This window comes from Brienomyrus brachyistius, chromosome 1 (assembly GCF_023856365.1).
Source record: "Brienomyrus brachyistius isolate T26 chromosome 1, BBRACH_0.4, whole genome shotgun sequence".
Taxonomy (NCBI): Eukaryota; Metazoa; Chordata; class Actinopteri; order Osteoglossiformes; family Mormyridae; genus Brienomyrus; species Brienomyrus brachyistius.
The window spans coordinates 8877199-8905018 of record NC_064533.1 but is presented as its reverse complement, the minus strand read 5'-3'; the positions used below and the strand labels follow the sequence as shown (position 1 = coordinate 8905018).

Genomic DNA, 27820 nt, shown 5'->3' with positions numbered 1-27820 from the left:
GCAAGGCATGTGTGTTTGTATGGTCAATCAAACATGATATACATAATTAAACAGCATATGACATTTATTTCACATACAGACCAAATATTTCACTGAAACGTCTTTAAAATAGATCTGCAGATACACATAGGAGTTTATCTCACTGAGATTTCCTACAGCAGCGCTGAATGAAAATTCAAAAATAAGTCGTAGTTTAACATTTCATAAGAAATCTCCTCGGTTAAGCTAATGACCACACTGTATTGCTATGCCAAGTCCGGCTCTCCACACAGAAGGTTGTAGACCCTTAATACACGTCCTCAGCCCTCAGCACTGGTCTTGCAGCCTCCTCATCTGATGCCCCCGTCGGTGGAGACGTCCACTTCCACTCCCAACTGATCACTAAGCTGCTTTACCTTCTCTTCTAAAAGAATGTTTTTCTTTACCTCTAAGTTGTAATTAAATTTCAGGTCCTCAAGCTCGTCAAAAAACGTTGGGTCAAAGTTCTCCAGCTCCTTCTTTATCCTCTTGACTTCATCCTGTCCCGTTTGAAAATGTTTCGTCAGTATTTCATCACGGTGCCAGCATTTGCAGAGAATTCACTGGCTGGATTTGGTACCTGCAGCTGCCGTTTATCGACGTCTGCCTGTTTCAGCGCGGCCAGCAGGGCGGCGACATCATGGCCTTCATCTCCTAAATGTTTGATTTCACAGCATATGTTGCATGCCATAGTTACTGTGCTTACCCGGCCGGTTAATCTCATATTAACTAGCTAACTGGTAAACAGAACCGCATCAGGGGATTATCCTAGTGTAACGTGACACATGCGAAGTACAGGTAGGACACGTGAGGTGGGATTGTTCCTCACCTGGCACGTCAGCAGAGCTTGAAGGTCCCTCACGCACTCTGTAAGTTCTCAGCTCCTGGAGTAGGGCCGCCTTGTCCTTCTCAAGTTGTAGGTTGGTTAATCTGCCGCACACAGAGTTCCAGCTGGACATTATTACCAACATGCTGCTTTCGCTACAGTTACACCCCTGACCTCCGGTCACAGTAGCTCTACGTGGAGAGAGCGGAGCTACACAAATGATTACTACAAATCGCCACTTACATACGCTTAAGCCATTACCTTAATGTCTGGAATTCCTTCTGTAGGCCTGAGTTTGTTCTGGCACCGTCTGGAAGCTGCTTCAGCAGTTCAGCCTCCCAAAGGAGACAAAGGACTGTAAATTCACCAGCTGCTACATTGTCTGCTGCTCTCATAATGTACTTATTATGTTCTGGGCCACCCCCAGAAAACCTATATATTTAAACAACAAAAGCAGACTGACCAACATGCACTGAAGATACATAACATTTCTACGCCCAGTTATTAGTGAGATATAGGGCACACAGAGGGGCGACACAGACTGTGAGCCATGAGAGGTGTGGAGGCGCTGAAAGGAGGTTAAGCACTACAGAAAAATATCAAATATCAAGGTCCAAGTAGGATCATTCACGACAAACCCAAACCACATGAGTCATTTGAAGCACTTTGCAGTTAGGACTGACCTCAGAATAAATGTTAGCCCTTTTGATATGACACACATGGAGCTGCCGAGGGACCTTAAATGGCACCAGTGACAAGCAGGAGCCCAGACACGGAACACGCAGGTCATGTTAAGGTCACCCTTCTAAGGGACGCTGAAGGCCAAAGGAAAGTTCCTCTGTAGTTAAGTGTTTTGGAGTTCCCACTTTACTTAAGAGGGGTCAAACTGCAGCAAAAAGCCAAACAGAGTGTCAGAGGGTAGACGGGAACTGCAGCTAAAACCACAAACAGGTGTCTGGAAAGAGGAACATTACACTGAATGGTGGAAGGCTGCTGAAACATGAAAAACAACAAGAAGATCATGCAGATCAACCAGAAAATGCAGGGACCAGGGGATAATTTGGGGATCTGGGTTCATCCCAACACGGAAAAGTAGAGCAGGAAGCCTCATCTGGTCTTCCAAAGTCTTCAGGAATTATTTTCAAATAATAATTCTAGGCTATACATCAGGAAACATCTGCTTATGGGATATTGCATTTTGCACATGGCTTATTGGCTTGACTGACGGCAAAAGGACCTCCAGGTGCCTCCATGCTGACCAGAAGAGCTCACCTGCTCCTTGAGAGCACTGATAACACGCAAAGCCGCTGTCTCTTTCTCACTAGCTTCTTGCAACAACTGTTGTAGGTCGGAGATCCTGCTGTTCTTCTGAGCGACGTCGCTCTCCAGTTCTTTCATTTTCTTCTCGTACATCCTGTGGAAAGGTTTAGGTGCACAGTGAGATCTGGAGGTAGTACTGCCTCAGCAAGCATTTTTTCACCATTCTGAAGACACCTGACTTCCAGCATATATGACACACAGTATCTGAATCGCATTCTTTTTATTTTTTACGGTTGACTTTGGAGTGCGAAACGGACCTTGTGACCACCATGGATTTACAGCTCCTCTTGCCGGCCTCCTGCAGCGCCGGTTCCTCGTTCTGGGCCAGGCTGAACTTACGGCTGCTCTCCTCTAGCTGGGCCAACAGCTGCTGGTTGGCAGCTTCCAAATCGTTCTTGTTTATTCTCAGCTTTTCAGCAGCTTCACTCTCCTGCCCCCATGTGCAGAAAAGAAAATCCTCTCCTTCACTACAAAATTCTGTAATGTCTGCATAAACAGAGCTTCAAGAGCAGTACTGCCAGTCATACCAAGCTAATGGGCCTTGGTTTTATAGTACCACAAAACTCAGTAAGCTGTTAGCACGCGTTGCCTTCTGCCAACTCATTAGGCTGTTAGCATATGTTAACTTCAGACAACTCATTAGGCTGTTAGCATATGTTAATTTCTGCTAACTCATTAGGCTGTTAGCATGCATAACATCCGATAACTAATCAGACTGTTAGCGTGTTACCTGCTGCTAACTCATTTGGCTGTTAGCATGCGTTAACTTCTGCTAACTCATTAGGTCATTAACATGCATCAACTTTAGATGTACAACATAAACCGATTCAGCGTTCATAGGTACCTTTTTCAGCTCCTTGAGTAAATGCTCATTTTCCAACAAAATTTTCTCCATTTCATTTCCCTTCGATTCGGATCTTGAACATAAAACACCTTCCATCTGAACCCTGAGCTTCTCGTTTTCTGACTACGAAACATTAAAAACGCACACATTTCAAAAAACACTCAAATTGTATCTGTTTTTCAATAAATAATTAATTTCACTGATCAAAGTGAAAGTGACCAAGCTTAGGCAAGGAAAAAAAAAAACCTTTCAAATATTAAAACATAATCATATTCTTTGTTGTAATCCTTTAATTCCGAACATGTAGAAGCCTAAGAAGCTCTTTTATCGCCATTATTTCTCATTAATATTTCATTTGTTAAAAAATTTAAGAGGAAACACTGCCAAGGAAGCTTTAATTATCAAGAAGGAGAAGATCAAAGCCTGCCTATGCTCTGTGGTTCACTGCTTCCAGCGATTTCCCTTCAGAAGCACAGAGCTGCGCGTAAATACCCAGTGCTTTAGTCAACAGCTTAACTCAGAATAGAACTCCACCGGGCAACTTCTGAGTTGATGGTTTACTTGTCATTTGAACAAATACACACACGGGTACATTAGAATAGTTTAGTTACCACATAGCCCACGTTGCTGTCTTTTGAACTCACATACATGTATATGTAGGAGAAAGCAAATTTCGGGGTCTGAGCACAGGATCAGCCATTTATCTGGCACTCATGGGGTATTTCGGGAGGGTTAGGGCCTTGCTGAAGGGCTCAGCATATATGCTACTATTCTACCGAGTACAGAGACCCTCTGTGTGTTTGACTGGACTTTACCTTAATTCTTTCATTTTCATGTTCAAGAGCTGTCTGGCGATGCTGAAGCATGGTGCCTGGGACCTTCTTCAAGCCCTCGTTCTCCTTCTGCAGCCTCTCCACTACTTTCTTCATCAGCCCAATGGTCTTCTCCAGTTCTGGGATCGTCTTCCCGCTGCGCCCAGCCTGGATAGGAAAAGGTCACGGTGGCATATTTCTTCTGGGATGGTTTCTGTTACACCAGCGCAGATTTCATATGGTGCGATGTCGCGTCTCACCCCACGGATACTGCCAAGCTTCCTCTCGATGTCCGTGTTCTCTTTCTTGAGGATATCGCACATCTCTTTGAGGTCCGTGACCTGGTTCTGTGAATTGAAGGGTGCAGGGTAGTATTATCGCATTAAAAAAATACTAGAACATTTTGGTTTCACATATTTTTATATAATCGTGACCCTCACACCAGTGGTGAGAAAACAAGATATTTTGATAGATAAAAAGCTACAGGGACCAGGAGTAAAAATCTCCAGCTGTCTGCCTGCTCTCACAGTGTTGGGACACAAAATAGGAGCCAATGTGTTTTTCTTGGCTGGGAATCAGGAGGCTGGTTTTGTAGTTTGTACCTTGTTTCCTGCTGCATATAATGACCATTCACTGTTCCAAAACATCAAAGTCAGACAAATTTCAAAACATGACGGAAAACCATATTTCTTCCATAAACCATAAACCAGAGTTTCCCAGTTCCGGAACTGTAGGGCCAGTCTGTAACGTAGTTTGCAGATTCCCCTGCTCAGACACCAACTAAACCTGGCAATTAGCTGGAGAGTTAATTCTTTGAGCAGTGAAATCTGCAAACTGTGTGGCAGACTGGCCCTCCAGGGCCAGAATTGGGGAACCCTACCATAAACAACACTCATAGGATTGTTCCAGAAACCGGTGTTACTCTCTCTCCAGAAACACCTCCTGTCCAAGATTATGTGTCAGTCACAGAGTGTGGAAATCTACACCCATTCTCCTCCCTGCGTTACTGATGCTCAGCACGTTTTCAGGCTCACCTTCAGCCTCGGAAGGTCCCTGTTGGCCTGTTCCAGCTGGAAACGTAGCTCCAGGTTTTCCGAAGACAGCTTCAGATTCTCCTTCTGCAGCTCATGCTCCCTCTGTGATGGTGTGCCAGAGCCTCTACCGGATGTCTGAGACCGACAAGATCCAATGATTCACAGGGGGAGGATAGCAAGGCAGATATAAAGCACCCTCGAGAGGGCAAGAAAAGGCACTGTAACTCCTACTGCTGTAAACTAAGGTTTCCCAGTCCGGTCCTCAGGAACCCACAGATGGTCCATGTTTTTGCTCCCTCCCAGGGTCTCCATAAACCACATTGGGAAACACTGCTGTAAACAGCTAGACTCCAATCAGAGGCAATCTGAGCACCGGTCAGCATCTCGGCAGAGATCAGAGGATCACGGTGCATTTATACCTCAAGGAGAGAAGATCTGGACTCATTCTTTTCTCTCTCTTCATCTTCAGTCTGTCTCTTCCTAAACATTAATGGCAGCACTGGGATCAGCTTCTAGTTCTGTATTAAAGAAGCTTTTTCTTCTCCACGGATGGTCTCCGTAGCTTCCAGTTCCTCCTCACATCCTTTGTCCACGGTCACTTTTGTTCAGATGTTCCCCCATATTGAGGACAGCTCTTATCTGACTGGAGGTACATCCATCATCGTGCAGCCTGTCACCCAAGTCACCTCCCAAAATTGACCTTGATCTTTTCTGATCACCATCTGCCATCTATTTCAGATGGGCTTTCCTCAGTGCTGCAGTTTATGGCTGACATGTGGATTTCATCCTGTTTGGATTCACCCGGAAGCTTGCATGTCCCATCCGGGCTTTCGCTCTCTTTTTGTGTATCATTTTGCACCGACCGATTCTGATTCTAAAGTCCTACGTCGACACGCCTATTAACCACAGTCGCCCTGTTTCTCTGACAGAGCACAGAACATACTGAACCAGGGTGTGGAAACCAAACCCCTATCCTCAAGGCACAGTGTTGAAATGAAAAGAGACAGAGGAGAGTTAATAACAAAGCAGATGGTGGGAAGAAGTAGAGTGCGTGGCGAGAGTGACCTGACAGGCGGAAGAGCAGCCAGTCAGCTGACGTCACACGGCACAGTCAGCACAGAGGAAAAGTCACTGTCAGCACAGTGGAAAAACCACTGTCAGCACAGCATCCCTTCTCAGGCCTCTCGCAGCACGGCGCTGCCACTTACAGATGGCCGGGATGCAGGCTCCTGCGACAGCTGCTTCTCTAGGGAAAGCAGCTTCTCTTCCAAGTAGCGGTTCTTCAGGGCCAGGTCCTCGATGGCTGCATCTCGAGGCAGCGCCTGCTGCTGCCTGAAACGTGTCACAGGGGCTCATTCACTGATGCAGCACTGGGGAGCACACAGGGGGGACATGCAGAGGGACAACACATGAGGAGACACATGGGGGACATGCAGGACACACATGGGACACTCAAAGAGGAACAAGAGGGACATCCAAGGGGACACATGGGGGACAAGCAGGAGGACATTAAGGAGGGCACACAGGGGACACTGAAGGGGACACATGAGGGACTCTTGGGGGGACAGGCAGAAGGACATTAAGGAGGACACACAGGACACTGAATGGGACACATGGGGGACTCTTGGAGGGTCAAGCAGAAGGACATTAAGAATGACACACAGAGGACACATGGGGGACTCTTGGGGGGACAAGGAGAAGGACACAGGGGACACTGAAGGGGACACACGGGGGACTCTTGGGGGGTCAAGCAGAAGGACATTAAGAATGACACACAGAGGACACATGGGGGACTCTTGGGGGGACAAGGAGAAGGACACAGGGGACACTGAAGGGGACACACGGGGGACTCTTGGAGGGTCAAGCAGAAGGACATTAAGAATGACACACAGAGGACACATGGGGGACTCTTGGGGGGACAAGGAGAAGGACACAGGGGATACTGAAGGGGACACACGGGGGACTCTTGGGGGGTCAAGCAGAAGGACATTAAGAATGACACACAGAGGACACATGGGGGACTCTTGGGGGGACAAGGAGAAGGACACAGGGGACACTGAAGGGGACACACGGGGGACTCTTGGGGGGTCAAGCAGAAGGACATTAAGAATGACACACAGGGGACACACGGGGGACTCTTGGGGGGACAAGGAGATGGACACTGGCAGGTTCACACTTTATGGTGAGGATGTGCTGTTCCAGCTCTGTGTTTCTTCTCTTCAGCTCGTCCAAGTCCTGCTCGGCCTGCAAGGTGCGGGCGCCGACCACTTGCTCCACAGTCACACCGTGACTTCTCAGCTTCTTCTGCAGAGCAGCCTTCTCCTGGTCCAGCCTGAATGTTGACAGGATTTAGACAGAGAGACTCGGCATCGACCCAGAACGATGCCGATGTGTGTGGACTGAGAAACCAGCATCGGGAAGTCTTCCTCACTTGGAGTAGAGCTCCTTCATGGTGCCCAGCTGCTTCGTTAACACCTCCACCTCCTTCTCCTTCTCCCTCAGCTTGCTCCTCATGGCCTCCATTCTGTTCTGCCACTTCTTGCCCTCCTCCCAGCGCACCACTTCTTCCTTTGTTGACTGTGGCAGGAACACGGAACAGACGTTGACATCAAATATACTGCGGTGAATAACAATGGAGCCTAGCGGGGAAGTGAATACGCTAACGAAGTACGCATGCCCAAACTTGATAATTATGCATATATGAGTTGAAGCAGAGCTCACCCTGTCATCCCTGGCACCCTTCCGCTCGCTCAGCTCTGGGCCGCTTCTCCTTTCCACTTCTGCCTCAAGCCTCTTGACCTTCTTCTGAAGCTCCTCCACCGTTGGTCCCTTTGTTTCAGTCTCTGCTTTATTCTGGCCAAAAAGACACCAAAAGAAGGATAAAAAATGCATATGGCGGTTTATTCAGAAACCATGGATGTTTTTCAAGAAGCCTACTTAACCATACATGTGTTCTTGTGTACCTGTTCTATGTCATCTTCCATTGCCAAAGCCTAGTTCTTACTCAAGAACAGAAGTACAGAGGGCAGTAAAAATCCACAGATATTGTTCTCGCCCATCCCCAAATATCGAGGATACATCAGTTGCATCTGTTCCGAACAAGACCAATCCCATGATTCATTGCACCCCAAGTTCATTCTTGGAAGGTAAATTAGCAAGACCGGTCTTGCCAAGACTACAAGCACCATCTTTGTATTCTTAGTATTGAGAAACACTCCACTTGAGTCTGTTTGGATATGGCTGGGGAGCTAAGAGCACGCTGATAACTGCGGCATACTACATCTTAACAAAACATGAATATCAGAGACTAACAGATCGATTTTTCTTAAGTGATAACAACATGCCGCCCCCAGGGAAACAGATGCGTGTGTTCTAGAATGATCCACTGTTCTCATTCACAGGCGCCAAACAGACCTGCAGGCTGCCGCTCAGCCGCTTCACTTGTTTCCTCAGCTCCTCGACATCACTCTCTCGCCGCTGTCGCTCGCTCTGAAGTTTGGCTTGAAGCTTCTGACTTCGCTGCGCCTCCTTGTTTAGGTTCTCCAGCTCTTCTTTCAACAAGCTTTCCCTGTTCTTCACGGCCCTCAGGTTGTCTTTAGTGGCCTGGAGATCTTCCTGTAATTCCTGGACACGAGCCTGTCAGCACATTGGAATCAAAAACGTTCATACTCATTAGAAGCAGGGTGTGGTGTCATTTTATGGAGTTACTGTCCCTATGTGAACCATGGGAATGTTTGGATTTGGGAGATAATGGCATGAGATGCGCCATTCGCTCACGGTTGCGCCTACCTTGAGATCCTTGGTACGTTTGTCCACAATCTGCTGGACGTTGAGGCTCTCCTCCTTCTGAATGGCGTTGGCTATTATCTGTTGCTCTGCATGAGCCGTCATTTCTGACCGAAGTTCTAAAAGTGCTTTGCTGAGACCCTGGAAAAGCAAAACAGCCACATGAGGTTAGTCTGTGAAGGCTGTAACATCAACAAGACAGGCATCTGCAGCTAACCAGCATTCCCTGCAGATGAACAGCTTAGAGAGCTGCACAGGAATGGGAAAAGCAGGAATACCGTGGATACCTGAGGGAATCAAGAAAATATGTAAAAAAAGTTGGTCATAAAATGTATAGTAATACTGCAGTAATGATAATGAAACTGCGTGTCATCTGTAAAATTATTTCTGTCAAGGGAATAATTTAATAATTAAAGGCAATTATGGACATGTTTAATTTTACACTGTACTGCTGGTGTGTTGGTACACGTGGGAATGGGGCGGGGACGGTTTTGGTACGTGTGGGATGGGGCGGGGACGGTTTTGGTACTTGTGGGGATGGGGCGGGGACGGTTTTGGTACGTGTGGGATGGGGCGGGGACGGTTTTGGTACGTGTGGGGATGGGGCGGGGACGGTTTTGGTACGTGTGGGGATGGGGCGGGGACGGTTTTGGTACGTGTGGGATGGGGCGGGGGACGGTTTTGGTACGTGTGGGGATGGGGCGGGGACGGTTTTGGTACGTGTGGGGATGGGGCGGGGACGGTTTTGGTACGTGTGGGATGGGGCGGGGACGGTTTTGGTACGTGTGGGGATGGGGCGGGGACGGTTTTGGTACGTGTGGGGATGGGGCGGGGACGGTTTTGGTACGTGTGGGGATGGGGCGGGGACGGTTTTGGTACGTGTGGGATGGGGCGGGGACGGTTTTGGTACGTGTGGGGATGGGGCGGGGACGGTTTTGGTACGTGTGGGATGGGGCGGGGACGGTTTTGGTACGTGTGGGGATGGGGCGGGGACGGTTTTGGTACGTGTGGGATGGGGCGGGGACGGTTTTGGTACGTGTGGGGATGGGGCGGGGACGGTTTTGGTACGTGTGGGATGGGGCGGGGACGGTTTTGGTACGTGTGGGATGGGGCGGGGACGGTTTTGGTACGTGTGGGGATGGGGCGGGGACGGTTTTGGTACGTGTGGGGATGGGGCGGGGACGGTTTTGGTACGTGTGGGATGGGGCGGGACGGTTTTGGTACGTGTGGGGATGGGGCGGGGACGGTTTTGGTACGTGTGGGATGGGGCGGGGACGGTTTTGGTACGTGTGGGATGGGGCGGGGACGGTTTTGGTACGTGTGGGATGGGGCGGGGACGGTTTTGGTACGTGTGGGATGGGGCGGGGACGGTTTTGGTGCGTGTGGGATGGGGCGGGGACGGTTTTGGTACGTGTGGGATGGGGCGGGGACGGTTTTGGTACGTGTGGGGATGGGGCGGGGACGGTTTTGGTACTTGTGGGATGGGGCGGGGACGGTTTTGGTACGTGTGGGGATGGGGCGGGGGACGGTTTTGGTACTTGTGGGGATGGGGCGGGGACGGTTTTGGTACGTGTGGGGATGGGGCGGGGACGGTTTTGGTACGTGTGGGGATGGGGCGGGGACGGTTTTGGTACGTGTGGGATGGGGCGGGGACGGTTTTGGTACGTGTGGGATGGGGCGGGGACGGTTTTGGTACGTGTGGGGATGGGGCGGGGACGGTTTTGGTACGTGTGGGGATGGGGCGGGGACGGTTTTGGTACGTGTGGGGATGGGGCGGGGACGGTTTTGGTACGTGTGGGGATGGGGCGGGGACGGTTTTGGTACGTGTGGGATGGGGCGGGGACGGTTTTGGTACGTGTGGGGATGGGGCGGGGACGGTTTTGGTACGTGTGGGGATGGGGCGGGGACGGTTTTGGTACGTGTGGGATGGGGCGGGGACGGTTTTGGTACGTGTGGGATGGGGCGGGGACGGTTTTGGTACGTGTGGGATGGGGCGGGGACGGTTTTGGTACGTGTGGGATGGGGCGGGGACGGTTTTGGTACTTGTGGGGATGGGGCGGGGACGGTTTTGGTACGTGTGGGGATGGGGCGGGGACGGTTTTGGTACGTGAGGGGATGGGGCGGGGACGGTTTTGGTACGTGTGGGATGGGGCGGGGACGGTTTTGGTACGTGTGGGATGGGGCGGGGACGGTTTTGGTGCGTGTGGGATGGGGCGGGGACGGTTTTGGTACGTGTGGGATGGGGCGGGGACGGTTTTGGTACGTGTGGGGATGGGGCGGGGACGGTTTTGGTACGTGTGGGATGGGGCGGGGACGGTTTTGGTACGTGTGGGATGGGGCGGGGACGGTTTTGGTACGTGTGGGATGGGGCGGGGACGGTTTTGGTACGTGTGGGGATGGGGCGGGGACGGTTTTGGTACGTGTGGGGATGGGGCGGGGACGGTTTTGGTACTTGTGGGGATGGGGCGGGGACGGTTTTGGTACGTGTGGGGATGGGCGGGGACGGTTTTGGTACGTGTGGGGATGGGGCGGGGACGGTTTTGGTACGTGTGGGGATGGGGCGGGGACGGTTTTGGTACGTGTGGGGATGGGGCGGGGACGGTTTTGGTACGTGTGGGATGGGGCGGGGACGGTTTTGGTACGTGTGGGGATGGGGCGGGGACGGTTTTGGTACGTGAGGGGATGGGGCGGGGACGGTTTTGGTACGTGTGGGGATGGGGCGGGGACGGTTTTGGTACGTGTGGGGATGGGGCGGGGACGGTTTTGGTACGTGTGGGGATGGGGCGGGGACGGTTTTGGTACGTGTGGGGATGGGGCGGGGACGGTTTTGGTACGTGTGGGGATGGGGCGGGGACGGTTTTGGTACGTGTGGGATGGGGCGGGGACGGTTTTGGTACTTGTGGGGATGGGGCGGGGACGGTTTTGGTACGTGTGGGGATGGGGCGGGGACGGTTTTGGTACGTGTGGGGATGGGGCGGGGACGGTTTTGGTACGTGTGGGGATGGGGCGGGGACGGTTTTGGTACGTGTGGGATGGGGCGGGGACGGTTTTGGTACGTGTGGGGATGGGCGGGGACGGTTTTGGTACTTGTGGGGATGGGGCGGGGACGGTTTTGGTACGTGTGGGATGGGGCGGGGACGGTTTTGGTACGTGTGGGGATGGGGCGGGGACGGTTTTGGTACGTGTGGGATGGGGCGGGGACGGTTTTGGTACGTGTGGGGATGGGGCGGGGACGGTTTTGGTACGTGTGGGATGGGGCGGGGACGGTTTTGGTACTTGTGGGGATGGGGCGGGGACGGTTTTGGTACTTGTGGGGATGGGGCGGGGACGGTTTTGGTACGTGTGGGGATGGGGCGGGGACGGTTTTGGTACGTGTGGGGATGGGGCGGGGACGGTTTTGGTACGTGTGGGATGGGGCGGGGACGGTTTTGGTACGTGTGGGATGGGGCGGGGACGGTTTTGGTACGTGTGGGGATGGGCGGGGACGGTTTTGGTACTTGTGGGGATGGGGCGGGGACGGTTTTGGTACGTGTGGGGATGGGGCGGGGACGGTTTTGGTACGTGTGGGATGGGGCGGGGACGGTTTTGGTACGTGTGGGATGGGGCGGGGACGGTTTTGGTACGTGTGGGATGGGGCGGGGACGGTTTTGGTACGTGTGGGGATGGGCGGGGACGGTTTTGGTACGTGTGGGGATGGGGCGGGGACGGTTTTGGTACGTGTGGGGATGGGGCGGGGACGGTTTTGGTACGTGTGGGGATGGGGCGGGGACGGTTTTGGTACGTGTGGGGATGGGGCGGGGACGGTTTTGGTACGTGTGGGATGGGGCGGGGACGGTTTTGGTACGTGTGGGATGGGGCGGGGACGGTTTTGGTACGTGTGGGGATGGGGCGGGGACGGTTTTGGTACGTGTGGGATGGGGCGGGGACGGTTTTGGTACGTGTGGGATGGGGCGGGGACGGTTTTGGTACGTGTGGGATGGGGCGGGGACGGTTTTGGTACGTGTGGGGATGGGGCGGGGACGGTTTTGGTACGTGTGGGATGGGGCGGGGACGGTTTTGGTACTTGTGGGGATGGGGCGGGGACGGTTTTGGTACGTGTGGGGATGGGGCGGGGACGGTTTTGGTACGTGTGGGATGGGGCGGGGACGGTTTTGGTACGTGTGGGGATGGGCGGGGACGGTTTTGGTACTTGTGGGGATGGGGCGGGGACGGTTTTGGTACGTGTGGGATGGGGCGGGAACGGTTTTGGTACGTGTGGGGATGGGGCGGGGACGGTTTTGGTACGTGTGGGATGGGGCGGGGACGGTTTTGGTACGTGTGGGATGGGGCGGGGACGGTTTTGGTACGTGTGGGGATGGGGCGGGGACGGTTTTGGTACGTGTGGGATGGGGCGGGGACGGTTTTGGTACTTGTGGGGATGGGGCGGGGACGGTTTTGGTACTTGTGGGGATGGGGCGGGGACGGTTTTGGTACGTGTGGGGATGGGGCGGGGACGGTTTTGGTACGTGTGGGATGGGGCGGGGACGGTTTTGGTACGTGTGGGGATGGGCGGGGACGGTTTTGGTACTTGTGGGGATGGGGCGGGGACGGTTTTGGTACGTGTGGGGATGGGGCGGGGACGGTTTTGGTACGTGTGGGATGGGGCGGGGACGGTTTTGGTACGTGTGGGATGGGGCGGGGACGGTTTTGGTACGTGTGGGGATGGGGCGGGGACGGTTTTGGTACGTGTGGGGATGGGGCGGGGACGGTTTTGGTACGTGTGGGGATGGGGCGGGGACGGTTTTGGTACGTGTGGGATGGGGCAGGGACGGTTTTGGTACGTGTGGGGATGGGGCGGGGACGGTTTTGGTACGTGTGGGATGGGGCGGGGACGGTTTTGGTACGTGTGGGATGGGGCGGGGACGGTTTTGGTACACTTCATGAGCCCACCTTCTGTTGCTTCTCCTTAAGTGCGAGCTGGCCTTTCAGTCGCTCCACCAAGTTCTTCATGGTGTTTGTAGGAGATCTGACATTTGCCTCTTTCTGGGCCTCAAGTTCTGTTCTTAGATGCTGAACTTCACGTTCCATCTGGGACAATCGAGTGTGAAGCTCTTCTGCTTCCTGCTCCAGCTGCTTGACCTGGGCAGCGTGGGCCTCCTCCAGCCTGATTAACAGGACAAGATCATTATTACGATTAAACATTACATTATTACTCCGGCATGGTATACTTGAAAGTGTCATTTTATCCACAGCATGTTGCATCTCTGCAGTTGATGAACCCTCCTGCTGGAAGACTTACTTGTCCTTCTCTTTGGCGTGTTCCCTTATTTTGGCAGCGGTGACCTGTCTTTGGTTCTCCAGCTCAGCAGTGACTGCTTTCAGCCGCTCAGACAGAGAGGAGTCCTGTTCCCCTGCAGACTGTTCAGCTTCAGCCAGGCGAAGCAGCTGCTTTGTGGTAGGAGCTACTGTGGGAGGTTTCCTCATCAGCTCCTGAGAAGATCGTGACACATTGACTCAACAAAAACCACTGACCAGAGGAATACTGTTTTCTTCCCTAGTGGCCTCACAGCGTCACATGACTTCATGCAGAAAAGAGTACGAGGATCAGTTTCCAATCCAGAGTGGTCAGCGCCCAGGATAACTGCTTCTAAATCTGTGCCCGTGTGGAGCCTCTACAGAAAAACATCTGAGCAATAACAAAGAAGAACGACATGCTGAAAGCAGCTGACCAGAGCGGTCTGCCGGAACCTGTCCAGCGACGAGTCGACGTGAAGATCCAGCTTCTGATGCAGGGTCCTCACCTCCCCCTCGTGCTTCTTTGTAAGCTCTTCCTGCTCCTGATAGGAGAGAGGTCATCACATCTCATCAGACAGGAACATAGATCACTGCAAACATCGCTCTTCAATCATTTACTCTGCAGAAGAATAATAAGTCAACAAAGGCAGAAATGCAAGAAAAGTGCTTGTGACTAGTTTAGGGAAGGTACTTACCTGTCGTGCTCTGGCTAGCATGTTCTGGTACTTCTTCACTACCTCCTCCTTTTGGCTAAGCCGGGCTTGCAGGTTGCTGATGGTTTGCTGGGCCACCTTGAGGCCCAGTTGGTTCTCCTGGTCTTCATCATGCTGGGCCAGTTCAGCCATCAGCTTCTCCCTCTCGGCCACGGCGGGGAGGCGGAGTCGCAGCTCGTTGATGACCTTGTCCCGAGAAAGGATGTTCTGCTCTGCCTTCCACAGGGCTGCTTCCGTCTCTTTCAGTTTCTGTTGGGAAGCATGTTTATACTCCTGATTCTGTACAAACCACCAGTCTCCATTCTGGATAAAAAAATAAACTAAGTAACAGAGAAGCAGAATCAGAAGGCTTGAGACGAATGGAGAGGATAAGGATGATAATAATGTTTTACGGCTCATGTATCCTGCAGCACCTTATCCAGAGATTTACAAGCCGCTTGCGTTTCCAGGATCGTGCGAACATGCTCTTTGATTTTCCCCAGAGCAACATCTAGCTGGTGGGCGAGGGGCAGGCTGGGGTCAGGCAATGATCCGGTTGCCTCATCGAACTGTGGAGATGTCACCAGATAACGTGGTGAATTGGAATACTGTACTTAACAAGCGCTAACCCCTCCAGTAACCTGTGGGTTATAGCAATCACTAATGTTACCTTTTGGGCTGTCTCAACGATTTCGTTCTGCTGCTTTTCATGAAGGTCCAGCCTCCGTTCCAGCTCCAGCTCCCGCTGTTCCCAGGACAGCTGCTGCTCCTCATGTAGCTGAAGGTGAAGCACATCGATTCATTTCACTTCTGCTTGATTACTGAATGTGACATAGGTGAGTGCGATTTGCTCCTGCCTCGAGGCTGCTGCATAGCCCCACATCCAGCCATGTGACCCCCCCCCCTCCAGGCTAACACCATACAGCTGTAATTCCACCCCCATCTTACTCAACCCCCATGTTTCTGCTTAGCATCACACTCTGAGCAAACCAGACCTTCAGCACCTGTACCCGGTGCTACATGACAGTGACATCCCTCTGTTCTGTGTTTAACTGCAGCACAACATCTGCACAAAGATAAACAACCCCCTCCCCTGTCAGTCACTGATTCAAAACATATCATTAAAGATAAAGTCGGGCCCACTTTTGCCCCCCATCCTAGAATCGCCTCTGATCTGAGCCTTAAGCTGCCGTGACTGGCGGCGGTAGCAATACGTTATTGAGTCGGACAGCCTCCTCCTCCAAACGACTGATGGTGCGCTCCTGCTCACTGATCACACTCTTCAAGTACTTGATCTCCTCCTTCTGGGAGTTCAATTCCCTGGTGTGCCGTAGCTCCTGGAGTCTAAGCTCTTCCATCCTTTTGTGCCACTCCTTCACCTGTTTTTGAGGGACACCTCATCATGTATAAATTTCCCTTCATCTGGAGGAACTTTAATGCCAAAATGAATGATGCCTTTTTATTGCCATCTGCTATATGTACGTATCAAATGTTAAAACATGTGCCTGACCTTCTCGGCCCCCTTGACATCCTTCAGGGTGCCGATGAGATCCTCCAGGCCTCTGAGCTGCACCTCCAGCTCCTGGGACCTTCCCTCTACCCTCTTCCTCTCTTGCTCGGCCTGTCGCGCCTCCCTCATCACCTTCAGCTTGTCCTCCTGCAGCTGCATCATGGTCCGGGCAAACTTCTCCTGCTGGGGCAGTGGCAGGGCGCCAGAGAACTGCGTGCGCAGGGACTGCACGGTGTGGCGCAGGTGCTGCACGCGGTTGCGGGCCTCCTGCCGGGCGTAGTACAGCGCCCGCTCTTTCTCGTCCAGCCGCTGCTCGGCACGCAGATTCTGGGCCTCCAGCTTCTGGATCTTCAGCACCATGGCTTCCAGCTTGGTGACGGCCGTGGCCTCGCTCACCTGAAGAGCCACGATGTGCTGATGGAGTTTGGCGACCAAAGCCTTCTCATCAGACTGTGACTACAGAGGAGAGAGGTTAGCATCAATGCGACTGCAGTAGAGGCACACTGAAGGGAGAGCATATCGACAGAGTCCCTTACCTGGTAGTCCAGCACCTGCCTCCGGAGGGACTCAAGTTCCTTCTCCCTGCACTGCTGCCTGGCCTCGAGCGTAGTCACTTGCATCTTAGCGACGTCTGAAACTTCCCTTAACCTGGGGGGGTGAGGAGATGTCACCTCACAGGACAAACACCAAACAGGTACCGAAGCAGGAATCCAGAAGAACTGCACCCCCAGCACACCGTACTTTGACACCTCTACTTTCAGGTTTGCTTGGGCGCGTTCCAGCTCTGAGATGCGCCTGCGGTCTGCGTCGCTCACTGCCCTGCTCACGCTGCTCGCCAGCTCGTCCCGAAGCTCCTGCTCCAACTTCTGAGCTTCCAGGTTGCGCTTCGTCAGCTGGAAAAGACACAGGCCGTGACCTGCAAAGGTGTCTCCAAGGTGAAGGACAAACCTGAGAGATGTTCAGATGCTCAAGTCAAATCAAGACAAGTCAAATCAAGTGTCACAGGATCATACTGTCATAGGATCACATACATGTGAATTTCATGTGACATACAGACAGCGAGTGACGGGGCGGAGGGTTTTCACAGTGCAAAACACTGGACAGCGTGAAACAGGGGAGCTGGACAAAAGGCTTATATACACACTGCAATTTGTAGGGATGAGAACAAGAAGTAATACAGCAGCATTGTAGTGGTCGGTTATGGTTAGTTTAGTTAAAGTGACCAATGCCACTCTGGTACAGCATTTAGTGTCCTGACCTCAGCAAATTTGGCCTCTAGCTCGGCGTTGCGCTCCTCCGCCTGCCTGAGTGAGGCCCTCAGCTGCTCGTACATCCTCTGGGCGTGCTCAGCCCTCTGACGCTCGTTCAGCTCCTTCATCTCCAACATGGTGATCTTTTTGGAGGCCGACACGATCTCGCTATTGGCAACGGCTTTCACTGCTTTGTCTGTGATGCCCTCACCACCTGGGTGGTTACAGAACACTGGTGAATGAAATCAGGGTCAAGATCGGGAATATCAGCGGACTGCATGCGGCAAATACGTGCAGCGGCAAACCATTCAGAGATGTCAAAGGAGGCAAAGCAGACATCGATTCTCCTTCAGAGTGAGAGCAGCAAGCACAGCACTTTGGCTTACTTAGTTTGGTGACGTGGTCCCAGGCTTGCTCTAACGTGTGAAGCTTCTCTTTGGTTATCTCCAGCTCTTTGTTTGACATCGTAATTTGCTCACGCATGGACGAATTCTCACTCTAGATGAAGTTAAACAGTTTTTTTCCCCTCATAAGAGGACCAACTTACATCAATACATGTATTTTAATGTTAAATGCTTTGTAATATTGTATAATGAGTTAACTTTCATAAAAGACGAATGAGGAAAAAGTCACCATTACCTCTAAATGTTCCATGTTGGTCGTCCTCTGAACAAGACAGTTGTCCTTCTCCAGGAGATCCCTGTACCTGACTGTGAGCTCCGTGTACTGCTTGTTTGCTCGCTCTAACTCAGAGGCCAGCACGCTATCATCCAGAGCTTTCTGTAAGGCTGCTATATTAAATTCAACCATTTCCTGATGAAGGAACATCAAAATGGGACCAGTTGAAAAGTGCACAAAATTCACAGTAGAAATATGAACGACGAGGGTCAACGTGACATGCACCTTGTATCGTTCGAGGTAGCCAATTCTCTCGGTGACCGTGGTCTCCATCTGGAGGAAGTCCTTCTTCAGCTTGTCGTTCTCCCTCCTTAGGTGCTGCTCCATCTCCAGCAGGGTGGTATACTTCCTTGTCAGGGCCTTCTCGTTCACGCGCAGGACAGTCATCTTCCGCGCCGCCTCTGAGATATGTTTCTTGGTTTCTGTCGGGTCCTCCTTCAGGACCTCTAGCCAATGCTGGGAGGGACACAGTCTGCTTTCAGGACAACGGGCGTCCTTTACAGAGCCTGCACCATGATCACACTGCACCCCCAAGTAAAAGCCATGGACCTTTTACTTACACTGAACTCCTTAATTTTAACATCGTTGATTTCCTTCTGCTCCTCTAGTTTATTTTTCGCCTCCACTAACTGGTGCATCTCCTTCTGCCAGGTCTCCTTCTCGCTAAAAGGACACGAGCTGTCAGCACGCAACGCTCTGATGTCACCACACACATCTCTGTTGGGGACACATCACCTCAGGTACTCCTTGTAGAGTAACCCCTGCTGGTGTCGAGTCACAGCGAACTTCCTCCTGTACTCCTCCAGCGCTGAATCAGCTCGCCTCAAGGTCTCCTCCTTGTCTTTAAGCTCCTGCGGCAGCAATGTCGGAGCAGTTCATGTAAGCCTGCATAACCAGGGTGAACACCTCTCTGGCAGTGTCACGCACCTGCAGAAGGTGGATGGCATACTCGTTCAGGGAGTTGATCACCGAAACACTAGATGGCGCCATGTCCCCCGGAAGATCCAGATTCTTAAAAACGACGGCGTTTCCACTGGACTTCCTTAGGCCATCAAGTTCCTGCTCCAAACGACCCACCTAAGCAACACCAGAAGGACTGGGGTAGGCACGGCATCACCAGATACACCAGAACAGCCAAGCTTGAATGCAGAGATCATTAAGGAACTCCATGGCAGCACAGAGAGAACACAGAATTGGCCACACAGGGGCCTGGGCGTGGGACTCAAACCCACAATCCTGGTGATGTAAAGATACACCGGTAACCATTCCACCATGAATTTATTTCACGGAGGTGCTGGATCACCTTCTCTTCGGCCTTTCCCAGCTGACTCAAGGCGCTGGCCGTTTCTTCTCTGCTGGCTCGAAGCTCCCGTCTGAGTTCATCGTTCCGGCCAGTCAGCTGGTCCACCTGGGCCTTCAGGTGGAGGCTGGTATTGAATTTCCCCCCCGAGTTCTTCATCTCGATAGCCTCACAGCAGATGGAGAAACAGAAAATACCATGAACATTGCAGTGGCACACAGTCCCATGCAACCAGTGACAGTGATTAGTAGCACTCAAACCCAGATCTGCACTGGCTATCTGGCATACTGGGCATTTTGACAGTGGGCCAATGGATATGCAGCCCAGGCGGGAGGTCATTTCACAGTTTATATGCATGCAGTGGGCGGCCCAGGGCTGAATTGGAATCCCAGTCTAGCCATGCTCAAACTGCATATCTGTCTCAACTTCTCAAATCTGTTCCATTGACCCGCTGGCACCAACCCCCTCTACACTCAGCACCCCCTTCCCCAATTCAACAAACTCGACTCTGCATTGTGGGGCCATAATTACTATAGAGGGACCAACCTTATTAGCCAGTGATATGTTTTGAACAGGTGAGTGACAGGAGAAGGGGCACTCTGTGGGCCAATCAGCTTTCAGCTGGGGGCGGGGGAGGGCTGTGGCCCCGCCCCTGTGTACATCCTTGACTATGATGATTCCCATCTTATACATTACTCCATAAACCAGATCTAACACTGACTCCTGTTTTTCTTTCAGCTCCTAAACTAGCTTATGTGGCCCCTGCCTGAGGCCCCAGAAACAGCAGCCCCTGCACACAGCAGACCTCGATCTGGCCTGAAAGCTTACAGCCACAAGCTGCTCGAGGCCTGGCAAGGTCACAGCCACCCCCTCTGGCCACGGGCTCTTCTGGCTGTCCTGTATCGCCTGCAGAATCTCCTTCATTCCTTGTTCAAGCTGTTTATTTTCGCCCCACAGGTCATTGACTAGGATTGAGATGAGACTGAGGTTTATACAGGCAGACAGAGAGATCGTCATGCTTCACCAGGTTCTGTAATCTCCGGCAGAAACATCTACATACGCTTTGCTTCCAGATGTGAAGATTCGGCCCTCTTCTGCTCCAGCTGTTTCTCTGTGACATTCAGCTCCTTCTGCAGATGATCAATCTATGGAGATGAATTTTTTCATTATTCCATACATATATCTGGAACATGACGACATTTTATTTGCATTTTAGTGGATGTTACGCCGAAACCTTTAGTCTCATCTCCTCCTCGTGTTTTGAATCAGGGACCTTATTCAGTGAAGTCTTCATCTGCATGCTTCTGCTGGGCTTATCTTCATCATCAAATAGCACTGCACTGCTGCCAGGCAGCCCTTAACACAAGACCAGTAGCTGTTTGAGACTTGCCATCTTGCGCTGACCCAGAATGGTGTATTAAACTTTGGATTATATGCGTTCATAAACAAAACTTTATCCATAATACTAGCAATTTTAAGCAATTTCCAGCCTGGGGACCATTAAAGTTCATAAACCTACAGAGATGGACTCTGTATCATGTTTCCTGCAGTTGTGCAGCTATTGTAAGCATTAGGGAATAATCTTTAAATTTCAGCAAGGTGCTTGATTTGAATACCTTTGCACATGCTTGCATTCTTACCTTTATCTTTAACGAGTTTCCTGACCTGCACTTTCAGCTCCAGTCTCTCCTCCTCTAATCTTTCAATCTGTAATATATTTAAATGGCAGAAAAGCAAACATTTGGCTTTCGGCACACAGAGCCAGCTGCCTGTCGAGATGCCACCGAGGCCCCTCCTACCTCCTTCAGGAGAACCTGGTTTTCCGCTTTGTACTGCCTCTGTTTTAAAGCACCGTGCCGTCGGAATTCTGTCAAGTCGACTTCCTTCGGTTGCAGCCCTTCAAAGAGGTAAACCGAGGAGCACTAACGTTAGAGTACGGTTTTGCCAAAACTTGTTCCACCTCCATGGCAGACATGTTCCTTGGCTGACCCACCCAGCCGTCCCCGCAGATCCTCATTCTCATCCAGGAGATCGCTGATCTTCATTTCCAGCTGGTTGATCTCCTTGATCATGCCCTCGGCGTCTCGGTCCCTTATTCTGATCTGGTTTTTGTACTCTTTGATCTCGGCCACTGCTGCCTCCAGCCCGTCTGTGCCCTGCCGTGAGCAAACCCGCATTTTCACAGAGCTGTGTAGGAGCCCCCTGTGACCTGAAAATCTTGAGTAGCCCCTGAGGAATCTTACCGATTCGTAGGCCCTGACAGAGCGGAGGGCCTGACTCAGCTCCCCATCCTTCTCCCTGGCGTCAGATTCGGCAAGCTCCGCAGCCCGTTCTGCATCCCGGGCCCTCTGTTCCACAGCCTGCAGCTGGGTCTTCAGCTCGGCGATCTTCTGCTGATGGATCGTACTGGACAGCCCTTGAGGGCAGTGTATTACATGCAGGACAATCTCAAACATCTCAGTTAGACCAGCTACGGTCCTAAATAGCCCTAATCGCATCCATTCTGGAAGTATAAACTATGCTCTACAGCAAACAAGATGGTCCAGGAAGTTTTTTCCATTAACACACTCTGGACCAATGCAGATTGTTTAATGTTTGGACATACTGCACATGAAAACAAGTACTGTACTTTCTTCAGAGCCTCTGTACTATGATTTATTAGTAAACTTTTAGTGAATCATTTTGGGGAAAAAAGCTGGAAACAGGGAAATTCATCATTCATAATCTCCTTGTATACAAAATTAAGCCCTACCTCCATCTTTGCTGAAGGGCTTCTTAAGTCCCTCGATTAGCATTGTGTTTTTCTCCAAGTCGCCTGTACACTGCTCCAGCTGCTCAGTCAGCATCTTGATCTGATTGTCTCGCTCTTGCACCGCCTGCGAAATAGAAAGTCAGTCATCATGTTTTTCCACAAATTCCAGCCACGATAAACAAGCTCACGCAGACTCCAAGCAGGCGGCTGCACTTCTGATACTCTGCTTGGTTTATCTTAGTATCTGAAAGGCAAAAAAAAAATCACTCGGGTATCACAGGAGTGCAAGTACTTTTAAAAGGTTAACAGTAGGAAGTTTTATTTTATTCCGACAGAATAAGGCAGTAAATATTGTACTTGTCTTGGACCCCTGGCAGCTGTCAGTGCCTGTAGTGTGACTGATTTCTCACTTCTCTCTTAATGGATTAATTTACAAAAAAAATGACAGGTGGGGGGGGGGGGGGTTGAGGTGCAGGACCCACCCCTCAGAGCAGCGAACGATGTGACGGGGCCCAAAACCACAGGATCCGTACAACACGCAGATGGTAAATATCCTGAGACAAATAGCAATGGCGTGGGTGGTATAGCAGGCAGGAAAGAGAAAATGCAAATGGTTCCGCAGGATGGCATCGCACACGATAAATCGGTTCACATATCAATATTGGCCAATGTTTGTTGAAAAGATACTGGCCTGATGTATCAAAGTTGGTTGATATTGGCTAATACTGGGGCTTTCATTAATATTCAGCAGCGCCAGTAGATGCTTGCATTGAACTATCAGCCATTTTCCGTTGCGGAGGATGAAAGGTTTTATTGCCTTATTGCCACTTAGAACCTCATTACAGTCTCCCAAGTGGCAGCTGCCTAACTGATGTCTCACTGCCTGCGTTACATGATCTGGGTGCTACACAAAGAGCACATGAGATTTTAAAAAGTAATGTCACCAAATTCATTATCAATAGATTTGTGGTGCTCTGGGGATAGCCAGTTGTCGGTAATTTTAGTCAAAAATACATTGGCTATCGATTTTGGCCAAAAATTCCACTTTGGTGCAGCGCTAAGAAAACAACACGAGGGAAAAAGCATCTGAACACAGCAGCAGCTGATGGACCATGAGAGGATCCTCCACGGGTCTCTTGAAGGTGTCTGCTGCCAGGTACCTGCTGGAGGGCTAGGATGTGACTTTTGTCAGAGTCCATCTGAGTTGTCCTCAGTCTTTCCTTGAGGTCTCGTATCATCTGCTGATACTCAATGATCTCCTCATCTTTTGCTGATAATATTCCCTGCAAAAAAGATTTAATCTTGCATTTATCAAATACCACTGAGGCATATCTAAATCTTACTGGAAGTTACTTAATAATCAGGCAGTGCTGAAATGGATGCATCCATCAGTTCCTTGGAGAAGCACCGAGCAGAGACCTACACACAACATCGCTCTTACCTTCCACTCCTCCACCTTAGCATTGACGGCAGCCATTACGGGGTCGTCCTCCTCGGCCCGGGATCGGATCTGCTCGGTGAGCTCTCTCACCTGAAAAGCCCAACACACCAGACACTGACCTGTGACTTTTGATCCCACCTCCCTGTCCAGCCATTAACTTCCACTTCTTTCAAAAACTACATGGTCTGTATCCGTGTACCAAAGAAAAACTGTGTTACATGAAACCTATGGCTACAGACCTGACCTTCCATTAAAAGGTCACCTGTTACAGCAAATACTTAAGTTAGGATTTTCCATGGGAGCTCCTGACGGCTAATGGGCCGCTTTACTCATCATGAAGATGAAATTAAATCTGATGCACAAGGCAAACTAACATATATAATTTAATTAAATTCCACTGAATTCACCTTCTAACAGCAGATCTAAAGTAGAAGATAACCAACAGACTGTGAAATGTCTCTTCAGATGACAGTAATGTTACAGTCACACAAGTCACACAAGGTCACTGCTGGGTGGTTCATGCAGCATTTACCTGAAGTCTGCAGTGGTCCCTCTCCTTCCGCAGCTGATCCATGATGATGTCACTCTGCTGCACCACGATCTTCATCTTATTGTACTCATCTGTCATCTTCTCCATCTCCTTGACTGATTCCTCCAGACTTTTCTGCATCTGGTCACTCTGGGCTTTAAGTTGAGCTATCTCATCCTCGGCACGCTGAAGGAGACAGGAAAGACTGTTGATGTTCTCCGAGACCGGCTTCCATAACCTCGACAAACACAGTTAGATCCTCAATAACTGCGGGCACCTGAAGCTCCTCCATGCAGTGGTATAGCTGCCGGTTGGCGGCATTTAGCCGCTTCTGGGCCTCATTGCTCTCTTCACGGGACACCTGAGGCTCCTTCTGATCCAGCTCCCTCCTGTAATATGTCACGTCCTGATTGAGCTGCTCGTTCTGCAAGATAACAATTTTGGGAATCCATTAACAGATGTTAAAAGAGCCTACAGAGTTTGACCTGACTGGTTAACTCTCACAACTCTATCTTACATACTAGTTCACGCATCTAGCGAGTGACTTACCTTCTTCTTAAGCACTTTTATCTGAATGTCATGAGGAGAACAGAGTGAAGAAAGGGAAGATTATAGACACAAGAGACAGGAATGGAGCAATAAAACAGCAACAGGAGAGATGTAGGTCTAGAAGATGATGAGAAAGTGGCCCATGTCTTCATACGCTCGTCACGAACGACAGTTATGAACACACAGACAAAAAAAATGGAAGCAGATGTTTACCCACAACATGCTCTACCTCACAGCAACACCGACTGAGACTAACCTCTCTCTTCAGTTTCCTGTTCTCCTCCTCTGCTTCTTCAACTCGCACGGACATCTGCAGAAGTATAAGACCAAAACTATTTCGTTGCACTCGATTTATTCATAATAATGCTTGGGTTTGTACTGAAGAGGAGCTACGGAATCACTACCAAACTCTGAAGAAATGTACGTTAGCTGTTAACTGTAATCTATTGAGAAGATTAAACCGCACACTCAAAAAACCCTAATACTGGAAATGTTCCAGGTCAAAAAAGATTCTAGGAAGGTAAATGAACAAAGAGGAATACAAAACCCCAGCTTTGTCACGATACTGAAGCACGCTACCTAGCCTGTTTCAGGAACAACGAGACACTTATACACAAAGACAAATCATGCTGTTCCAAGACGCTACTTGTTCTACTCGAATACTCTTTGTTTTTTTTTACTCTGAAGAGTCTGCTGCACATTTTAAGTATAAACAATTATAATATTTAAGCCAAAAAAATGAAAATGTCATTAATACCTTAACATTCAGGTAGTTATTAACATAAAAACATATTAAAATAAAAGACATATTTCTAACCTACAATACAAGCAAAATTTTGGCTCTAAATAACTCTGCACCAGTATTCTGTAGACAGTGCATCCGTATAATATACTAAAAATACCTGATGTATGTTTTATAGACAGACGCTGTTATGGCAGAGTTTTACATTAACATACTTCCTCATTAACTTTCTTTTCCTTGTTTATCTCCTTCTCCAACTGCAGCAGCTCCTTCTCCTTCCGTTCCAGTTGACCTTCCAGTTGACGCAGCTCATCGCGGAGGAAGCGCGTGTCGCGTCCCCCCGCTGACCGCTGAGCCATCTGGACCAGAGAAGACGGCGCGACACCTTATCAAACCGGCCCACCGAACATTCACACCCCAGCGGGAACTCTTAGCCGTCGGCACGAATTCCCAGTCACAAACACAGACGAAAATAAACTAAATAGCATCAATTAACAGCAACAGGACAACAGATGCGGCTGTTTTCGGTAAACTGCAAAGAGGAATTAGGCCAGTAATCTCCTTAGCATGGTGTCTCAGTGTCTGATAATCTCATTGGCTGAGGTTTCAGGCAAGACCGAAAATAAACAGCACATGCAACCCAAATAACAGAATAAACACTTTCACACAACTTCTTCACTTCATCAAGTCATACCTGCAGCTCCTGTTCCAACGAATATAGCTGGGCTTTCAACTGGGCTTCTACAGGATAAAAGCAGATTAAGGAGTCTGCAAATAGTCCATAACTAGAGCACTTCCATTTGTTCTAGTCTTTATCTTGTTTTTTTTTTATTCATGATTACCCACAATGCTTAGCTGAATGACAAAATGAAATGTTACATCCTGTGCATGAACACCTTGTTTATTTCTATCTCTGCTACATACCTATTCTCATTTGTTCAATTTCAGCCTTACTGATGATGTCATACACACATCCTGCTACATACCGATTCTTGCTTGTTCAACGCCGGCCTTATCGACGACTTCATACACACACTCCGCTTCTGCGGCCTTCACCTAAAATGATGGACTCGCTGTCAGGAAGAGGATACCAGAGACAGACCAAAAACCTCCATGCTGTATTTTCAGGAGCGCACAATTATACTAAGTTACTCTATACATGACAATATAAGATTATTAACTGAATTTACCTGAAAATACAACCACAAACATACAAAAGAAGCAACAAACCTTCATGAGGGACTGTGTGATCCTGAAGAGCTGGATTAATTTTTCTGTACCATCATCTTTCAGATCGTCTGGTTCAACCTGAAAGTGACACATGCTTTGGGGTTAGTACTGGTATTTACACAAACTGTATAGTTCCATTCATGAGAACTACCTTGTCACTCACGGGACTTAAAAACACCAGTTAAACGTTTATGTGATTAGCTTAACCGGTACATTGTTTATTTATGTTATAGATCCGTGAAGTTTGATGGTGAGAAAAAAGTTAGACTTTAGTAATATTGAGGTGAGCACCTGCATATGATTTATCAGAATTATTTTTGTTGAAAAACACGACAACACTACAATATTCGTAAGGAATATTCATATAACATTTAAACGATTCGCTTGACTATTTTGATCATTTGCATGTAGCCGAAAATGACATGGGCACAGATTGCACAAGATTTAAAGAAAACAAGAAAGTGACACAGGTGCAGCACCTTGGATATGAGACCAAACAGCTCATCCGCCTGGTCCTGCCCACCCAGCTCTCCCGGGTCCACCGCCATCAGCTTGTTCCAATCCAGCTGCGGAGCCATGGTGAGGCAGCGGCCACCTGCTGACAGACATCCCAGTCCAGGGCTGCGCTCACTTTTTTAAGGGCAAAATGCAAGAAAACACGACGAACTGGCAAAAGCACTATTTCGCTCAGCCGATCTGTACCATACGCTGAACTGTCAAGAATACCAGCTCTGACACCGCACTTCGCCTCTCTGCCTGCTCACAACATCCTTCAAAACACCGTGTGTTAATGAAGGGGGGGGAACCTTTATTTCCATCTTACCTTAGTGTCTGTTTAAGCACGTCACAGAGAAAGCTACTGGACAATCAGAGCTAACAAATGTATTGGACATTGCTGAATATTGTGTTTTTCATTATCACATGCTGCTGTAATACAATAAAATCACGTTAGCGGAAAGTGGCGAAGAGCGATCTGCATGCATGGCTCAGTGATGATCACTGAAGTACCAAGCTATCACGTTAGCCTCAAAGTCTAACCACAATCATAGACGCCATGCAAAAACACAAACGTGTACCAATCTACAGCAGCTAGCTGCCCAGTTAAAACGATAAAAGTTAAACCGAAATAGAATGTATTCGGGCTGCAAAATAAAATTACTCTAACCTGGTAGTTACTCAGGCTTTCTCTCCATGGACAACTGTTATCGTTGCTAGGTTGCAGTGAAAACAGAC

General features: G+C 49.9%; 1 protein-coding gene across 5 annotated transcripts; it reads right to left on the bottom strand.

The window, feature by feature from the left end:
* Positions 1-46: 46 nt before the first annotated feature.
* cep290 (centrosomal protein 290) lies at positions 47-27820 on the bottom strand. 5 transcript variants are annotated; one of them, XM_049011205.1, is made up of 53 exons: positions 27753-27820; positions 27067-27182; positions 26588-26665; positions 26344-26413; positions 26052-26098; positions 25573-25716; positions 24872-24925; positions 24344-24490; positions 24070-24252; positions 23538-23627; positions 23257-23379; positions 22097-22220; positions 21588-21760; positions 21338-21500; positions 21144-21241; positions 20985-21051; positions 20579-20700; positions 20405-20489; positions 20173-20309; positions 19348-19512; positions 18972-19121; positions 18780-18895; positions 18605-18707; positions 18270-18500; positions 18006-18179; positions 17753-17864; positions 17375-17580; positions 16858-17009; positions 16653-16764; positions 16117-16572; positions 15821-15985; positions 15277-15384; positions 15041-15175; positions 14610-14876; positions 14349-14456; positions 13919-14109; positions 13570-13783; positions 8644-8781; positions 8269-8490; positions 7576-7707; positions 7286-7431; positions 7031-7186; positions 6063-6186; positions 4855-4989; positions 4081-4167; positions 3824-3988; positions 3009-3131; positions 2422-2594; positions 2117-2258; positions 1106-1179; positions 848-948; positions 599-672; positions 47-518 (listed from the first exon to the last, which is right to left on the bottom strand). In XM_049011205.1, exons 2-53 carry the CDS (start codon positions 27163-27165, stop codon positions 330-332), a joined length of 7350 nt encoding a protein of 2449 aa, XP_048867162.1. In that variant the 5' UTR covers positions 27166-27182; positions 27753-27820; the 3' UTR covers positions 47-329. The 5 variants fall into 5 exon arrangements, with proteins under 5 accessions (XP_048867162.1, XP_048867180.1, XP_048867188.1 ...); XM_049011223.1 differs by having other exon boundaries at positions 1106-1161; XM_049011231.1 differs by having other exon boundaries at positions 14421-14456.

Coding starts and splice junctions, on each gene's coding strand:
- cep290 (XM_049011205.1), bottom strand. CDS start 27,165: ATGGCTCCGCAGCTGGATTGGAACAAGCTGATGGCGGTGGACCCGGGA. Junction 20,701..20,984: donor GAAACTCGTTAAAGATAAAG/GTAAGAATGCAA, acceptor TCTTGTGTTAAG/GGCTGCCTGGCAGCAGTGCA. Junction 13,784..13,918: donor CACGCCAAAGAGAAGGACAA/GTAAGTCTTCCA, acceptor CCTGTTAATCAG/GCTGGAGGAGGCCCACGCTG.